Source organism: Poromitra crassiceps, assembly GCF_964638095.1.
Source record: "Poromitra crassiceps genome assembly, chromosome: 2".
NCBI lineage: Eukaryota > Metazoa > Chordata > Actinopteri > Beryciformes > Melamphaidae > Poromitra > Poromitra crassiceps.
In genome coordinates this window covers 89,466,343-89,485,680 of record NC_139624.1, presented here as the reverse complement: position 1 = coordinate 89,485,680, position 19,338 = coordinate 89,466,343, and the positions used below count along the sequence as shown (strand labels likewise).

Here is a 19,338-nt window from a genome sequence, read left to right as displayed (position 1 = left end):
TTCAGGAAGACTTTCAGCCTATCAACGCAACTGGGCTCATCTGTATCAGCCATTCTGTGAACTAACTTCAAGTCATCCAATTCATTTATTATCCCAGAAGGGGAGGATTTATGACATCACTGATGATGTCTATGCATAACTGACATCAGTTCACAAGCCATTGTGACATGTCACTGTTGTCATTGTGATATCATCATCAGTGATTTATCATGGATGTTACTGTCAACAGTAATTGCTTGTGTGACACCACTGATGACACCATCTCGGATGACGTCGTCATCACTGATGACATCACAATTACTCGAGCGACAGAACTGATGACATCATCACTGATTACATCACTCACTGATAGATACATGCAATGGTAGCTGGATGTCACGTGACATCATCAGTGATGATGTCATAAGTTATGTCACTTGAAGCAATTGTGATGTCATCAGTGTCTGTCACAAATCACTTACACCGTGCAATTGTGATGTCATCGGTGAGGATGTCATCAGTGAGTGTCAGCAGAGTTTAATGTCATCGGGATGACATCATCAGCCTCTTCTATCCAATGCGATTAGTGGACGACTCACTCTATCTACCTCCTGAGCCCCACTTCTGCGCAGCAGTGCCTTTTAAAAACATACATTCGCTTTTATTTTGAATGCTAAACGTCAAAATTCTTATATATTCACTAGCGTTCGGGACCGGAGCACTGCGTGGAGGCGGAAGTCCATGGCAAAAGATTCACGCTCTACAGGAAGCCTAAAAAAAATGTACGGCTGTCCCAGTCCATTTACGTGCAGAAATAGACTCTGGGTTCCCAGATTGCCATTTGGGATACGGTATACCCCTGCTTGGGAAACCACTGATCCCTAATGATGTCACTCAGTATTGTGTTTGTGGACCAACATTTTTTTGTGGACCAACCGACCGACCAACAGAGAGTGACTATTGTTCACTTCCGGAAAGAAGCACCAAAATTGGCACAAATAATCCTTGTGGATTGTTATTTTGATAAAAGCTATTAGCCACGCAAAAATAAAAAATAAATCCAAAATTGCCGCCATTTCCAGCCCGAAAATACTATTTTGGGGCAACTTTGGGTAAAATTGTCCAATACAAATGATCTTGCTATCAAACCATACATTTATGACCACAAAGAAGCCAGATTTATTCCATGTACATTTCAAAATGGCCTCCATTTTAAAGATGGCTGCCATTTTTACTATAGAATTTCACTGTCCGAGGCGATTTGGATGATTCTGGTGTCAAATGACACGTTTCTAACTATGGAAGATTCAAAATTATACACCAGAAATCCTTTTTATATCTCCTGCCATTTACTCAGCATATCTTTTTAAAGTAATGTAAAAAAGCATAAACAACATTATTTTAGCACAACTTTTATTAGAAATGTACAAAAAATTTACATTTTATTTACAATTGTTACGATTGAATACACATAAGCTATAAATAAATAAAGTATATTTGATCTAATAAATACCGCTTGTATAAACAGACATCTTGCTGTAAACTATTTACATACATTTTTGCTAAAACAATAAATAGCTATGAAAGAATAGGAGTCATGGTGGGGACAAGAAATCAATGGGTGGGGTGTGGCGGGGGTCATGTCTTGAGTGTCCTGCAGGTGGTGCAGGCTGGCGCTGGAGTAGCCCTTGTCGCTACAGCTGCTATAGGCAGGCTCCACCGCTCATCCGCGGAGTTGCTCACGCTGCTGGTGCTCTACTCCAGGTCGCCCAGCAGGTGGTCCATCCCCACCATGTTGACGTCGAAGTCTGATGACACACAGGGGACACAGCATTCTGATGGAAAAATAACATACAATGCATTGAAGACATCTGTAACCTCAATAACTTGACCATTCGGGTATCAACAGTTATGTTATAGAAAATGTGCGTATAATCAACTAACCTACAGTATGCTCTGGGTTGAAACGAAGGCTATTCTTCACATCTGCATCTGCAGCTACACAGTGCTGTGCAAACGAGACCAAATCTGTAGCATTTGCACCTTCCACGGCATTCAAATCTTCATCCACACTTGGTCAGTTGTTGGCAACTCTCTGCCCCACTAATAGAGCTGCTGCCAGCTATAAAGATAAGAAAGTTTGATAAGCTAAATATGAGTCAGTTTGCTTCTAAACATCAAATGAAATATCATCAATCAACATTTGAAAGCGTTCAGTGTTTCCTTTGTTGAATATTCTGTATTTTTCATTTTTGAGAGCCCTTTTATGACACTTTACCGTAAGGGCCGTGCTCAAGGGCACCTCGGTGGTGGTAATGAGGAAGGGGAAAGTGCTGCTTTTCACTTTCCACACTCAGATTTACCTGCCGTTTAGTTCAAAATTAACAATTGTGAACTATGAACTAGTTAATTTTAAGCTGTGTCAACTGAACTTTGAGCTAAGTCTTATGTGAGTTTGCACAACACTGAGTGGAAGCAGTCTGGGTCCGGATTATCTAGGCTTGCCTAGTCTTGTTTATGTCGTTAAGTGCTATCCCGTTACAGTCCGATCACATAAGACGCATGTTGATGCCAGGTGTAAAGGGGGGGGACTGGGGGAGGTTGTATGTTTTCAATAGTTCACTGATACACACATATGCACTAACACCATTGTTTCTCTTTGACAGCCTGGCAGTGAGAGAGTTCCTATGTCTGGACGACCCACCTGGGCCCTTCGACAGTCTGGAGGAGAGCCGGGTAAGTGTGTGTGCGCATGTGTGTCTGTGTGTGTGTACGTGTGTGTGTGCGCATACGCAGAGGCCGCTTACTAAAAATAATGCATTTTGCCATCATTTCAAGTAGAATGATACCAGCCAAGCAAGAATATTTCAAGTGTTTCAAGTGCTTTACTGAAATATTTGGACCATATAATGATAATACAATTATCTCAACCTTAAAAGGTACATATAGGTGCCAAAAAGCCATAAAATCACATCAAAGAACAAAGAAAAACAACAATTATAACTCAAGTTTAAACAGTAAGTGTGCAGCTGCAGCATGGAGATTTCATTGTACCTTTGGTTAAGACCAAATAATCTCTTTAAATGCTGTAAAGTGTTTTAGCAAAGAATATTGCAACATAAATCTTTCAGAACATACAACACTCTACTAGGCTACATTATTTTTTATTATTATGACATAATATTTTCTTTTTTATTAATTTTCTTTTTTTTACCACTCTTTTCAACTGAGCATGCAGACGGGTGCAATGCATGCTTTTGCACCCCTGTAAAACCGGGCCTGTGCAGAGGCCATTTACACCTGGCGTTAACATGCAATTTCTGCCATCAGATTGCAATCAGATTGTATTTTATCACTTCAGCCTGATTCCATTTACACCTGGCGTTAACATGCATTTTCTGCAATCTGATTGCAATCTGATTGTATATTATCACTTCAGCCTGATTCCATTTACACCTGGCGTTAACATGCATTTTCTGCCATCAGATTGCAATCAGATTGTATATTATCACTTCAGCCTGATTCCATTTTCACCTGGCGTTAACATGAATTTTCTGCAATCTGATTGCAGAAATGGTTGTCCTCTCAATCCGCATACAGTTGCTGTATGCAGATTGAGAGGACACATTGCATTTACACTTGTGTTCAATGTGTACACAATGCATCCCTGACCACCTCCGGAGGTGGTTTGGCCGATCAGATTGCAATCCTTCTTCAATGCGTTTTGGGGGCGTTTACACCTGTACTTTCAAGTGATAAAACACAATCTGATTGCAATCTGATCACAGAAAACGCATGTTAACGCCAGGTGTAAATGGCCTCTATGTTTCTTCAGGCCTTTTTATCCCCTGACACATCTCATGCTCATAATCAACCAGACTTATTGAAATCCAGTCTGCCCAAAATCATTTGGTGCTCTATTCTGAACCAGCCTGCATCTTTCTGTGTCCAGCTGGGTGTTGAAGGTTGAACAATGAATCAACCAGGCCAAAACGTTATCTTCTTGACCTCTAGTGGGTAAAAAGGATGAGGAGAGGATGGTGTGGTAATATGTAGGGCTGTCCCCGTCTCAGGATTCTGCTAGTCGACTCGGATTCGACTGTCCAATACGAATATTCGACTATTATAGAAAAATATATATATATCTTCAGTGATTATTTTCACCACATTAACAGTCAATTGCGGCAATTCGACCTCAGGATAATGGAGTCTGAATGAGACAGGCATGACATATTTCTTTTTTTAATTAGGCTCTTAGCCTATTTTTTTTTATTTTTAAACATTAAAACAACATGTAGCCTACATGAATAAACAAATTAAAGGACATTTAAAAGCGCTGCTTTGAAATGACATGTCCAATGCCGAGGCTACAGTTTTTCTCAAGACTAATAAGGCCTAAATAAGTCTACGGTAAACATTAAATAACTTATCAATTTAGATGGGGGGTGGGGGACATAGCGTCGTGTAATGAATCAATGCTGTAACAATAGGATTGTTAGTTCCTAATTCATGTTGTTCCGGGGAACAATAACAGTGTGACACAAGTCGGATATCCTCATGATCACAGCAGCTAGACCAGCTAGACTAGAGCGAATGTTATGTTATATGTATGTTGTTAATAAAGGTTTTAAAGTAAGCAAGAGACTATGCTTTAACCGTCCATTCTGTAAGGTCATAGAGACAAGACGGAACAGAATGAAACAAATGCCACTGGTCACCCTTCACGTCTCTGTGTGGGTTTTACAAAATGCAACCAATGGAAAAGCATAAAAACGAGCTTGTGAGTAATTCTCGTAACGCCATTCGCCCTCAATCTGTCACTCAAACCTCGAAATTCCTCTCCTAAGTCTGAAGCCCCTCGGGCAGGACTCTATACCCGGACAAGACACACGGGCGGACGTTCTGTGTATTTCTGATATTGTTTTGTTTAATCCTGGCTTTCTCTGACGTGAATAGATCAATAAAATGTCTTTGAGTTATCCCTAGGCTGCAAACATGCAAATCGAAGTGGTTTCTGAATAAAGTAACGTTAACATGACGTTATGTCAGCCTCTTCTCACCCCCACCCTCTGTCGGCCAGTGGGCGCCCCCACGGTTGTGCGGCTGCTCGGCCGGCAGAGAGTGCTTCCAAGTCGGACTGATAACATAAACAACATCATTTGAGCTTATCCAGGTAAGATATTAATAATGTAATGACACATCCAGCGAGAAACGGACTATAATTAAGACGTGCCAACTTTGACGACGTAGTGTTCAGTATTTTAAGAGCACAGCACACCACACTGACTGGAGGGGGAGGGAGAGAGAAAGAAAACGACTGCTCGACTTGAGGAATCACCGTCCACTCACGGGTCTCTCGACTGATGATCGAATAGTCGACTTTTAGTGCCCCAAACACATCTTTATACATATATGTATATATATATATATACAAGCTAGACATTATGTCCGATCCAAGATTCATGATTTTGAAGTTCTCATAAATGAACATGCTTTTTTTTAGGTTTTGTTAAGCCCTCCCAACTCGGGGCATCTTATTTATAGGTTTGTGTGTTTGTTCGACGATTGCATTAAGGCCCCCACAGAGAGGATCAGAGAGGCGTGGCAGGGGGAACCTGGTGTTGATCTGTCTGAAATCATATGGGACAGGAGTCTGTCTGTGGTCCAGCTCTGCTTGGTTAATAGCAGACACCAGCTGATCCAATTTAAAGTTGTTCACCGTCTTCATTATTCCAAGCATAGGTTACACAAGATATATCCTTCTGTCTCGCCACTATGTGATAGGTGTTTGGTGTCGGAGGGCACACTGTCCCATGCTTTTTGCTTTTGCCCTTCACTGTCCGGATTCTGGGCCAAAATATTTGACTGGTACTCTAAGGCCTACAAAATAACCCTTCAACCAGAGGCGGAACTCGCCATCTTTGGCTGCTCGGAGTCCTCTTTGCTCCTCCCGGTGGCCGTGCAGCAATCTTTGACACGGGATGGCTGTTGCCAAGAAACTAATTCTGAAGGAATGTAAGTCCTCCTCTCCACCTTCTTTTCAGCTGTGGCTGACGGACATGGTCTCGGTTGTGCGTATGGAGAGACTCAGGTTCCAGAGGACCAATTCATTGAGGAAATTTTTAGCGATCTGGGACCCGTTCCTAGCCTATTTTGACGAGGGTAAAAACGACAAGTGACTCACCTGGCTGATTGCTTATGGACCACTTGTAGTGGATCCCACGCGCAGTATCTTTTGTAAGCACATAGGCATTTTACGTGACTGGTAGCACTACTTTGAAAAAGTTGGGAATGTATTTTTCTTCTTCTTTTTCTTTTCCCCTTTTCCTGTCTGAGTGTTTTTGTTTTTCATGTTCTGAAAAACCATAAAATAAAAGATTGGAAAAAAAGAAGACAGCCCTAGTAATTAATTAAAGCAGCTATGAGCAACTTTTTCGATTGTTATTAACACATTCACTGCCAACAACGTGTAAACACGTTTTCAGAATCCAGCTGTTGACTGCCAACAACGTGTAAACACGTTTTTGGCATCGATTTTTTTTTTTTAACGGGGGGTTGTGCATCTAACCCTTTTACATATCTTATATAAGTATTGGACGTGTACAACGTGTACAACCCATTCCACCGACCCACTAAGTGGCGACAAGGAAGTAGGAAGGCAAGCAAAAAGCAGTGTGATCCATTTCCATTCTCATTAAAATGGATTGGCGGAGGCGCTTTCGTTTTCGCGTTGATTGCTGGCGGTGCGGGATTGCAAACTTGCATCGTGGATTGCGGATGGAGCACACTTTGAGGCACGCAGCGTAAATATGACCAGAGTCGCAGGGGCTTCATCGGAGCTCTCGGCCAGGGCTCCGGGAGGCGGGCGAGTCCAGCCGGGCGTCCTCAAAGAGCGGCCGCACAGACAGGCTCACACCCGCACAGCAGCAGCAAAGCAAACTGGTGACAAGCGGGGACTGCCCCCTAGTCCGACACCAAATTGGAAACAAATCCCATTCTAAAAGGCTTTTAGAATGGGATTTTCAACCCATTCTTTTTTGTTTCTTTTTCGCTATAATTTAGAGTAATTTAATTTCTATTCAGAAATTTATTTGAGAGGTCGAGAGTATGAGAAAGTGCATTTGCAAAGGTAGGAAAGTGCTTGTGACATGGCGCTGCAGCCAAAAAGAACGCCCACAGGAGGGAGGAGTTGAGCAGAGGGAAGTTTACTGCTGTTATGGAGGAAATTACTGTTCAAAACTATTGTTTAGGTCTTACTGATGCCAAAAATGAATGGTTAAAGTGACAGTTCTATCGAATTTCACAAAAAGCCGTTTATCTCTGAATATTTTTTCTGACGCTAAAACCATGCTGTATTCAACTGCTAATGCTTACATAACTACTAACTCTACAAACTAACTCTTTTAGACAGAGAAAGTACACATTCTATTAGTACTTTTGAGATATTGTATGTTCACAAACTCCAAGCAGAAAATAATCCTCGGCTCTTGTAAAATGAGCCACAATCCTCAAAAAACGGCTTGGCAGAAGCTACCTACAGCAAGAAAAAAACGTCTGGCAGTCAATGTGTTAAACAGTATAATTACAATATTGATGCATCACATCTTACCTATAATAATAGCTGAGACCAAAGCCGTGTGAATTGGAGATTGCTCCCTTAGATCAGTGTTTCCCAACCGGGGGTACGCGGACCCCTAGGGGTACGCGAGCACATTGCAGGGGGTACGCGGAAAGATTGAGGATTAATACGATTTTGCGGCTCTTGTCACTCTCGTTCTGTCTTGTGTTGTAAATCGAGCGCACCCTTTCCTTTGCAGCGGTGTGCTCGGCCCCTCCCCCAAAGCCCAAAACACACACACACACCGCTCGAGTTGGGAATGACTGTCATGTGAACAGAGAGCCACTGCACTTCTCCCCGCTTATTTCCGTAGTAGCACAAGAATAAGATGAGAGAAGTCACAGAAAGAGAGCCGCTGGTCGAGAGGAGAGGTAAAACAACGTATGTGGGGTGGAAACACTATGGTTTCGCCGAGTTTAAAGGTCCACACATCAAGAGCGATGCGAATATACAGCACGGAATTGCGATGCGAGTTTTGACCCACCTGTCAATCACAGCCACAGACTTGGAACAAACAGTGCAAGATATGCGCGCCGCGGTCGTGGCAGCACTCCGCAACACAACCTATCACTTGAAATCCACTCACAAAGTGGTCTATGACCAAGCAATAAACGCCAAATGAACAAAAATACAAAGCCCCATCTAGTTACTGCCACCGCATACAGTCATCGATTCAGGACACTCTTTACAATGCGACCGCATATTCAACAGCTAACGAGCTCACAGATAAACATTAACAATAGCCTATTATGAACCTAAACGACGTAAGTCGCTTTGGATAAAAGCATCTGCCAAATGAGTAATTTAATGTAATGTAAACGAACGTTACTAGTGTTCTCATTTGGTTAGTTTTGAGGTTTAAGGACTACTAGTTCATGTTTACCAACATATTGAATGTAGATTAATAGTTGCAGTTGGTTGTGGCAGTTCACTGCAACATAGTAGGCCTATACTGTATATTTATTTTAGTTTTTATTTTATTTCTAAATCTTTGCACTTTTATTATTTATTTTCGCTTATTTATTTTCAATTATATCTAAAATCCAAAGACATCCAATGTTAAATAAAAAGGCAGTGTAAATGTTCAATAAATTCATGATGTTCTCAATGTCAATGAGTAATCGTGTTAAATAATCGTGATCTCAATATCAATCAAAATAATCGTGATTATGATTTTTGCCATAATCGAGCAGCCCTAACATGTCCTCTGATCGTGGGCTGAAGATGGCACATGCTGAAAAGTCATTGACAGAGTTTTGGTGTGATGTTGAAAAGGAATATCCTGAGCTGGGGAAATGTGCACTGAATTAACTTTTGCCTTTTGGATCTACTTATATGTGTGAGGTGACCTTCTCAGCTCTGACCCACATCAAAAACAAGCAGAGGAACAGACTGAATGTGGAGAACAGTCTGGTAACAGCTGTTGCCACACTGCCCCCAGAACTATCAAAGCTTATGAAAGACAAACAAGCTCAGGTGTCTCATTAAAGCTGCCAAATAACTGAATCATAAGAGTTTTGTCATTCAAATGATTTTAGTTTAATATTCAGTTGTCTTCATTCTTGGCAGTGTTTTGCTGTGAGGTTGAAAGGGAATATCCTGAACTGGGAAATGTGCACTGGACTTTTGCCTTTTGGATCTAATATGTGTGCTATTTTTGTGTGCTATTTTTGTGTGATGTGCACTGATTTGAACTTTTGCTTTTTGGATCTACTTATCTTATGTGTGATATTTTGCCTGGTAACAGCTGTCCCCAGAACTGTCAAAGCTTATGAAAGACAAACTAGCTCAGGTGTCTTTTTAAAGGTGCCAAGTGACTAAATAAAAATAGTTGAAACTGTTACTGTGTGAGTCTGAATATATCTATCTCTAGGCTATATATAATATTTTGTTCATTCTCAATAAGTGTATAGCTATTTGTATTAAAGGGGAGTCATTCAAAACGATTTTAATTTTATATTGTTTTAATTTAATAATCAGTTGTATTGGATAGTAAAAGTTGAATGAGATTAATGGAACAAATTTGGGAGAATCATCAACACGCTGTCAGGGGGTACACTTGGCATGGCAAAACAGCTCAAGGGGTACACGGCACAAAAAAGGTTGGGAACCACTGCCTTAGATGATTATTAAGTCTGTGTCTGTCTAAACTCGCGTCAACAGGGGGCTCTCTCTCTCTCTCTCTTACCGCCGGACCGGCTAAACCCGGAAGTGAAACCCGGAAGTGAAACGCAGCTGCCTGCCTACCCCGTTCGCGCTGCCTAGCAACATAGCATAACAATGTGAACGCCACGCATACTCTCGCGAACATCTCTCGTTATATTCTAACAGGTTTTTTGGAAGTTATTTTGTGGTTATGGCTGAAGTGGCTGCTGCAAACCGTTTCATTTCACTTCCTGATCTTCCCTGGCCACAGACAGACTACACTGGCCGATTCACTCGGGGTTCAAGCGAGACTACTCTGCGTTGGTCTCAGCTACTATTATAGGTAAGATGTGATGCATCAATATTGTAATTATACTGTTTAATAACAATCGAAAAAGTTGCTCGTAGCTGCTTTAATACACAGGACAAGATGTTACTATCCCTTGTGCCAAAATCCGAGGAAAAACACATTTAGAAGCCCAATCCAGAATAAAACAAGCTAACAGGCTAACAAACTAATAAACAAGACACAAATCACTAGTTACCTACCCTAGCCAACAGCAGTATGAAGCATGTCATTGGGGTTTTCAAGTGGGCACCTTCCTTCACCGACGTTTCGTTAAGTTAGGCCCACGACACCTCAAGAAGGCTTAACGGTGTAATCCAGCGTCCTGGAAACACCCCCCTCCATGCTACCACCGCACAACTGCATATTACCTCACTATCTAAGCCTAGCTATCCAGGTCGGTTCGGTATGACATTCCTGACTACACCACCACTGTCAATGATTCAGCCCTGTTGATGCGGACCGTTAATCATGACCAACAACAAACAATCAATCTGACCTTAGCGAGCTCCCCAGCTAGCATGTTTCCTCCTTATCCACAGCCATTCACTTGCTCGTTCTGCTGCCTGAGACATGTTGCTAACCGCAAGTTTCAGGCTCCGTCCCCGAATGCCCAACTCAGTTAGTAAGGCAATAACGGACTTTGCCACAAAACCACGGCAGCCCACCTCTACAGGCCGCACTCGAGCCCTCCAACCTCGCTGCTCTGCCTCTGCTGCCATTTCAGCATACCTAGCTTTCTTGCGCTCATAAGCCTCCTCAACTCGATCTTCCCACGGGACTGTGAGTTCGATAAAATAAACTCTCTTCTCTACCTCAGACCACAGTAACAAGTCCGGACGTAGCCGGGTGCTAACTATATATGCTGGGATGACTAGTCTAATCTTTTCTCCCTCACGCCTCTCCCCTTTTCCTGTCTGAGTGTTTTTGTTTTTGTTTTTCATGTTCTGAAAAACCATAAAATAAAAGATTGGAAAAAAAGAAGACAGCCCTAGTAATATGGAACCAGAAAGCCCATCTGGAGATGTGGGCAGGGTGTTCTGGGTGGGGGGGGGGGGGGGGATGGGGGGGCAGGACAAGACTAGGCGAAACCTAGTATATGCCAGACAGCATCATCGGATACTTCCTTGAGTCTGCATGTTGTGTATTATTTTTATGTCCTTTCTTGCTGTATTTTATATTTTGTTGGATTTTATATTTTGATTTTAAACCACTGTGAAGCACTCTGTGCATCCGTGCTGAGAAGGGTGCTATACAAATAAAGTTTTACTTACTTACTTACTTTCTTAGGGACGTCAGTTTTTGGTTAATTTTATTTTCGATTAACCGACACCCTAAACCGGTTAATAACTGTTTTGTTTTTTAAGACGTGAAATAAGACAGCTGGCACGGGCGTGCCTTTCAGTCCAGTGCTCCATTCAGGGTTTCAGACTGCATATTTGACCATTATGAGAGTGCAATTGTGCTACTGCAGTGCTTCCCACACTACCAAATGCACTTGAATTTGACATTAGTGTTATGTATGAATAATGTTCACTCTTCTGAGATCCAGAGCAGAGCAGACTGGCTGCTGATCTGTGTGTATAGCAGGAGGCGGAGCTCACTTATACATACACACACATAGAGACACAGAGCAGAGTAGCCCCTCTCTTGGCAGACCATGACAGAGAGGACTTACATTCAACATTTTAAAGTGTGGATATTCTTCAAGAATCGATGGAGGAAGACGCTTGTTAGAAATTTGGCTCAAAGCCTCTGCCAGACTCTTGGTTCATCTTTCAGAACCTCATTGCCGTGTGTACGCAAGTGCTAGCTGGCAATACACTACCCACACAAATCCAGTTTATAAATTGCAGATATGATTAGTTAGAAATTTGGTTCAAATTTCAACCAAATCTAAAGTTTATTGCAGGCCACACTGTGCGACGTTGGATCTAATAAACTTGGTACGACATCAGGTTTGATGTGTGTAGACTGTACGTTGATGACACCTACAGTACTGGCTTGCAGGTTATGACGCACGTCTCTGCGTCAATTCGCTTTTTCAGCAGCCATTTTGTGTGGAAGTAACACAGGCAGTGATGGGCAAGCTACTTGGAAAATGTAGTAAGCTAAGCTATCAGTTACTCTCGATTAAATATAGCTAAACTACATTGAAGCTATCCCCAGAGAAATGTAGCAAGCTAAGCTACGAGCAACATGGCAAAAGCAGCTTGCTACATCAAAGCTACTTTTTTTCTATTTTTTTTTCGTTTTTTTTCGTTTTTCTTCATTTTGATTGTTTATTATATTATAAAACACTGAAACTCTCACTGGCACAATATTCAAAAACAGACACTAAAACCTGAACATCTTCTTCATCACTGCCAGTGGCTCCCTCTGGCTCTGCCATCTTTCAAAGTTCGTTGCTGATGTAACTTCGCCAGCACATGCCATATTTTGCCATACCCTTAACCAATCATCAGTCTTCATTGCCTAAACCCAACCCAATCAGAGGCAGAGTAGTGCCTGGTCTTGCTGCAAGAGAGGCAAGGATGCTAAAAAGCAAGGATGAGACTTGTCCGTCATAATGGAAATGGAAGTGCTTTATTGGCTACACACAGGCACACTTGACATTATGCAATGTCTCCTCCTGTTTAATCCAAACCGCAGCAGAAATCTCCACTGTGTGCTTTGCTCATGGATTTTCTCTGGCAAGTAGCTTGTAGCTTTTGCGGGAAGCTACAAGCTACTTGGGTCTATAAATAGCTTAGCTACTGAAAAAGCTACTTGGTTCAAAAGTAGTGAAGCTACCACCAAGCTACTGAGAAATGTAGTTAAGCTATGTAGCTTCGCTACTTGTAGCAAGCTACTGCCCAACACTGAACACAGGTGCAACAAAAACATTAACGAGGGGCCCGACACCAGAAAACCTAAATGGATTGGAAGTTGGAAAGCCTCATTCATGTTTTGTTTGCACCTGCCTTTTAGACACAAAATGGCAGATGTGAAAAAGGTCAATACCAGCCAATCAGCAGTCAATACACCTATTTCCCATTACACCCAAAGCAGCCTTTTTGTGTCGAAAAGGCAGGGAGTAACATGATATAAAAATTATGATGCATGCATGCATGCAATGACAAATTGTATATGCAATTGATGTCCCTCCCTCCTTCGCACGCTCTCTCCCTCCCTTGCTGCCCGCAGGCATTCTGTGAGACTCTGGAGGAGAGTAACTATCGTCTTCAGAAGGAGCTACTGGAGAAGCAGAGGGAGATCAGCTCCCTGAAGAGGAGGCTGGAGGAGAGGGAGCAAGCCATGCTACTACTGGAGAAGCAGATCAAGTCAGGAGATGCACACACGCACGCACATGCACGCACGTGCACACACACACACACACACACACACACACACACAAGATATAGGAATAATGGTTACACACACAATGGGGATGCATAATAATGCGTTCTATGCCAATACCGATATATGCGCACATTTTTTCCAACCTAATTGCAGAGAACATCAAGGGCCCTATCTCCGTACAGGCGATATCCCCTATTTGTGCTTGCGCACCTGTTTGCGTGTGCCTTAAGGGAGGGAAGATAGCAGTCTGCCTTGCGCTAGTGTCCACGTGTTATGATGAGTTTTGCACCCCGCCCGGCAGCAGCTAAACACATCGCCATCTCACGGAGGAGCATATTGTAATGATTTATACAGAAACATAACTGTTTAAAAATGATATCATTGTTTGGGTAGACGTGACCTCCATGTTTTTAAGTTAAAACAGCCCCAAAATATGGTGGGGATGCAATTACTCGCGGGGGAGCATAACTCATCACAACAACGGGCGCAAGCGCAGATTAGAGGCGTGCCAAATCATTTATGCACGGCGCAAATGGGATTTGGGCAGTGTTAACCACCAGAATTATTCACAAATGTGGCCTGGCAATGCCTGGGCGTTACATCAATCAATCAATCCAGATTCCCGTCTTGCCGTCCCTGTAATACAGTTTGCGTGAGGCATGCTGTAATTCTCCCCATGCGTAATTTGGATAGGTGTAGGCCTATTGACTGTATATATTATCCCTATCTCATAACGACACCATCACATCATAAAAAAAAATGTTAAAAACATCTGTGCTTTGATGCAATTCGGGTTATTTTGTTGACTGGGGTGGGACAATAGAAACATGTTTGCAGCTCGTAAACGGCGGAGACAAAAGAAAAGATTGGAGGATTTACAGTGGACTCAATTAAAACTCGGTGAAACATTGAGCTGCCGACTCGTGCCGAGGACAGAGAGAGATGGAGAGAGCTTGTGACAGATCGGCTGTGGTGCCAACAACCCTCCGGGTTATGGGATAGCAGGTGAAGGTGAATAGCCTATTGCAACTTGCAAGTAGGCTACAATGTACAAGTTTTCTCAATTCATTTACCATAACCCCTCCTTGCGATTTGATAAAAGTTTCTCAGTGAATTATAGTTGTTTGCCTCACCGAATAATCTGCTGGTTACCCAATTTTAGCATCAGAATCTGATGTCCTGGCGTGGCACGTCCGTGCATAATGACGTTTCTGCGCTGCGCAGCGCGGAGATTATGGTGTGTTCAAGCGCAGCGAGTATTTTAGCGCCGAGGAGGTGCTTTTCAAAGCTCTTAGCGCAAAGTAACTGCGCGCTGCTGACGATAGGATTACGCCATCTATCCCCACATTTTAGCGCTGAAACGCCTGGTTTGGCATGTGGCACGCCTACGGTATGTCCATTGTCCAGTACAATTATAACAGGCATGCGCTTATGCACGCCCCCAATTTGCATTGCGCGCGGCATTAAACGAAACGCTAAATTACCGATTTTGCGAAGATAGGGCCCGAGTCTCTCCTATAGTGGAATTAACGCATTATTACGCCTACTCGTATCGTGATGACCCGCTGGCAGATGCAGACATACATACAATGCTTTTCGAAAGGTACACATTCACAAAATAAGAAAACGGCTTCAACTTAGGTTATATAGAACATGCCATATATTTTTTTATTTATGTAAGCATCGATCATTTGGGCATAATTAAAGCGTAATGTTATCGGCCTGTCATATCGACAGAAATGTTCGATGACGATACTGTATTTAATTTTAAAGCTGTTTATTGGCCGATATCGATGATGTGCTGGTTTTTTTTGCCTTTATTGAACCAGGTTTGTCCCACTGTTTGTCCCCTCTCTTTTACAAGGGAGACCTGGCCAAGAATAGCAGCAACACAAAGTTTCAACAGAAAACACATAGATTTGAATAACATTAAAATGGTAACGCTGTGAAGTTTAAGATCAGACTGAAGATTGTTCCATGCAGTAGGTGCAGACAACCTAAAAGCTTTCTTTCCAAGTTCAGTCTGGACTTTGGGAACAGTAAATCGTATACTGTCCCATGAACGGAGATTGCCAATTTCCATATTTCAAGGTTAAAAGAGAGGACAAGTAAGCAGGAATTTTGTCGAGAATGGCTGTATATCATCAGGCCTCCCTAATGCCCGCATTTTACACACAAAGTAATTCCCATGTGATTAGTGATTATTACTAGTTTATTGATGTTTTCACCATTAATTGTTGATTTTGTTTTTTTTTAACTACATTGATGAGAAATGGCAAGATGTGACTGTGTGTGTCCCCCTCTGTCTGTTCCAGTGGACAGTGTGTGAGCCCAGAGTCTCCCTGTGGCCTGTCGGCGCAGGGCAGTGACAGCAGTGCAGACGTGGAGTCATCCGCCGCCGAGGCTGACCAGGAAATGCCTGACGAGAATGGGTAACACACACACACATTCACACACATACACACACATACTGTGTACACATGTTAATCAATGTATGCGAGATGTAGGAGCACACTCAGCAGCGGACGCCACACAAACACATGGACTAATCACACACACACACACACACACACACACACACACACACACACACAGGCACACATTAATCATATACGCCCCTACTCCCCTTTTTCCCTCTGCAGGCTAATCCATTTAGCCATTCAAATTAAGTTAAAAGCCCCTAGTAAAATCCACTGCGCATGTCTATATACTGTATATATTTAGAACACGGCTCTCTTGAATACTCGATTCTGATTGGTCAATCAACAATATTCACCGGTCATTATTTCTCGACAACCGACCGCTGCTCTGCCACACCTGGATTAATCAGTTGATAAGAGCATTTTGTCTGCAGACACTACTAATTAGGCCAACCAGTTGCAGCTGTGGTGTCTTGTGTGCCAATTACGAATGAAACCGCTTTGTCGTTGAAAACGCTATTAAAAAATCTATTTGAATAATTATTTTTGTCAGATTATTGAATGATTTAGTTGTAGGCCGTGTTCTAAGCGGGATAATGTATATTGAGGCGGTGATTACTGGGAAATAATGACCTTCAGGTGAACGATTAAGCCCTCCGCTGGCGCGTCGGGCTCAATCCACCTGTCGGTCATTATTTCCCCCGTAATCACCGCCTCAATATACATTATCCCTTACACATATATATATATATATATATATATACCGTGTATATATATATATATATATATATATATATATATATACGGTATATTTAAGCAATATAGCATGAGAGCAAGTGTGTTGTGGAGAATATATCCCGCTGATAAGCTGTTATCCCACGAGGCCGCAGGCCGAGTGGGATAACAGCTTATCAGCGGGATATATTCCACAACACCACGCAGCTCGAGTGCTATATTGCTTTTATAAAACGGTTTCCAAGTATAATAATATAATAATCCGACTGGCATGGTAAGTCCGACTGGCATGGTATTCTGATAGAGTCAGTTGATCAGCGGGATATATTCCACAACACCACGCAGCTCGAGTGCTATATTGCTTTTATAAAACGGTTTCCAAGTATAATAATATAATAATCCGACTGGCATGGTAAGTCCGACTGGCATGGTATTCTGATAGAGTCAGTTGAAACACTACTGTAAGGCGGGACCTCTAGCAAGAAGATAGACGTGCGGGTGATTTGATTGGATCGTTCTGGAGACTGAAGTCGACATTGGCCAATCCTGGCGCTTGCTGAGAAGCTGAGAGCTTTTTGCAAAGCCCGACACCAGAGCCGTATGCCGACACCAAGTAACGTTACGTCTTATTTAGAAATGCGGGGTTAAGAGTGAGGGCGCGCGAGAGAGGGGTTAAGACATTAGCCCGTGTCTATTCTTGTACAAAACATCATTTTCTGCAAAGTATTAGTAAAGTTATAAGCGAAGATCGATTCACAAGGATCTGAAAGCTGTCTCCGCCATTTTGTTTTTGAGGTACTTTTAGTAAGAGAGTTGCGCCATCATGCGTCCATAATGACTCATTGTACAAAGACTTGAAGGACTAGTGACCCTCCAGCAGATCAGGAGAAAGCTGTTTGGCTCGAGCGCAGCGCTGCCTTTTAGTAAGAGAGTTGCCATGGCAACCAATAACCCATGGCCATGGGTTATTGAACTCGGTTACTGGAATTATACAATGGCTGTGAACCAATCAGATTGCTTGATTTGAGAGAGCCGTTTTATAAATATATATATATGTGTGTGTGTGTGTGTGTGTGTGTGTGTGTGTGTGTGTGTGTGTGTGTGTGTGTGTGTGTGTGTGTGTGTGTGTGTATATATATTTATACAACAGTTAGTTCCGGCCGAGCAATTTGATTGGACAAGAGGGATCCTACCAGTGCTGATATTTCATGATAACACACTGGCGCTTCACTGTGTGTAGGGTAGGCTATATCACTCCGCTTCACAGCTGCTCTAATCAACAAAACGCTTCACAGCTGCTCTAATCAACAAAACGCTTCACAGCTGCTCTAATCAACAAAACAAACACCAGCCACATTACATAAAAGCAATATCACACTCGAGCTCGTGCTGTTGTCTAAAATGTTTCACAGCTGCTCTAACCAACAAAACAAACACCAGCCACGTTACATTGAACGTCATTCACAAAGCGTAACACAGTTAGGATACCGAGAGCGCAAAGATGGATTTATTTCCTCACATAACTTTTGACTTAAACTATGAATGCTTGTCAGAAGAGGACGAGGGGGAGCAACATTCTTCTGCGGAAACCTCCAGGTTTGCTCATATTTCACCTGCAGAACTTGACGATTTGGAGAAAAACAAAAACGAAGCAAACACTGTGAGGCAAACAATGAAAACGTGCAAATCAATGTGTATGACAAAAAGTAGACAGCCTGCAGTTAATTAGGCTGATTATTAGGCTACATTTTCAACAAAGCGGAAAGCTGAGGGGACTATTTTTGTTGGCGGAGGAATAAATAGATAAATCATATATTTTCTCAGCTTGTGTGTGTGTGTGTATATATATATATATATATATATATATATATATATATATGCTCTCAAATACTTCAAATCAAAATTTTGATAAAAACTTGTTTCCCATTTAGAACACTGAATGTTGGCCTACAGTATATGCTCAGGTTGTGAAAACACATGGAAATAAAATTATTACTGGTATACAGTAGGTTTATCATTATCATGTTTTGCGATCTTAGGCTGTCTTTACACAGCTGACGGAGCAGCCAAACCCAGTAAGGGAAATACATATCTCATTCTGGGATTTACTGTAGGTGTCCTTTAGAAAGAGAAGCTATTGCCATTTGCTATTGTATGGGCAGAAATCTGAGGTCAGACTAGCTTTCTTTCACTGCGGCTGCCTCAACAACGCTCTTATGATATTAAACTTGATTGATAGGTCCTGAGCAGCGAGGGCCTTTCCCACTCCAGCCTCTATCACCTAATCACATTACATAGAAGGCAGTGTTCATCTCAAGCCGGCTGGCAGCTCCACAACATGTACTGTATGTATCTAAACCCCTAGGCTCTGCTGGTACTGCCAGCAGCTCAGGATACATGGAGTGAGTCAACAGTGACTTTATGAATAGGACGAGATCTAAAAGGTTTAACCATTATTAAAGGTGATGTTGGATTTTCCACAGCTGTAAAGGGAAATAATGTAGAAGAACTGAGTGAATCCAAGGTCATGTCCATAATTACTTGCTAACCGCCCACAGTCCAAAAATTCAAAATGCAAGTGCAAAATATTTAGCATAACACCAGGTTTGAATTCAGTACCTAATGAGCTGTGTCTATGATGGTCTAATTGCTGCTTCTTCCGCCAAATGTGAGAAATGGGATCTGAGATCACGCCTCCTGTTTCTCATTTGATTTACCCCCATTAAGCAAATTTTCATCAAATTCACTGTAGG

General features: G+C 42.2%; 1 protein-coding gene across 2 annotated transcripts in view; it reads left to right on the top strand.

Moving 5' to 3' along the window:
- The window catches only part of snx16 (sorting nexin 16), a 51,377-nt gene that overhangs the window by 19,123 nt on the left and 12,916 nt on the right, over window positions 1-19,338 (top strand). For both annotated transcript variants that reach the window (XM_083655924.1, XM_083655925.1), the window contains exons 5-7: window positions 2,646-2,715; window positions 13,275-13,411; window positions 15,746-15,862. In XM_083655924.1, the coding sequence (XP_083512050.1) occupies window positions 2,646-2,715; window positions 13,275-13,411; window positions 15,746-15,862 (324 nt within the window). The remainder of the gene's footprint in view (window positions 1-2,645; window positions 2,716-13,274; window positions 13,412-15,745; window positions 15,863-19,338) is intronic.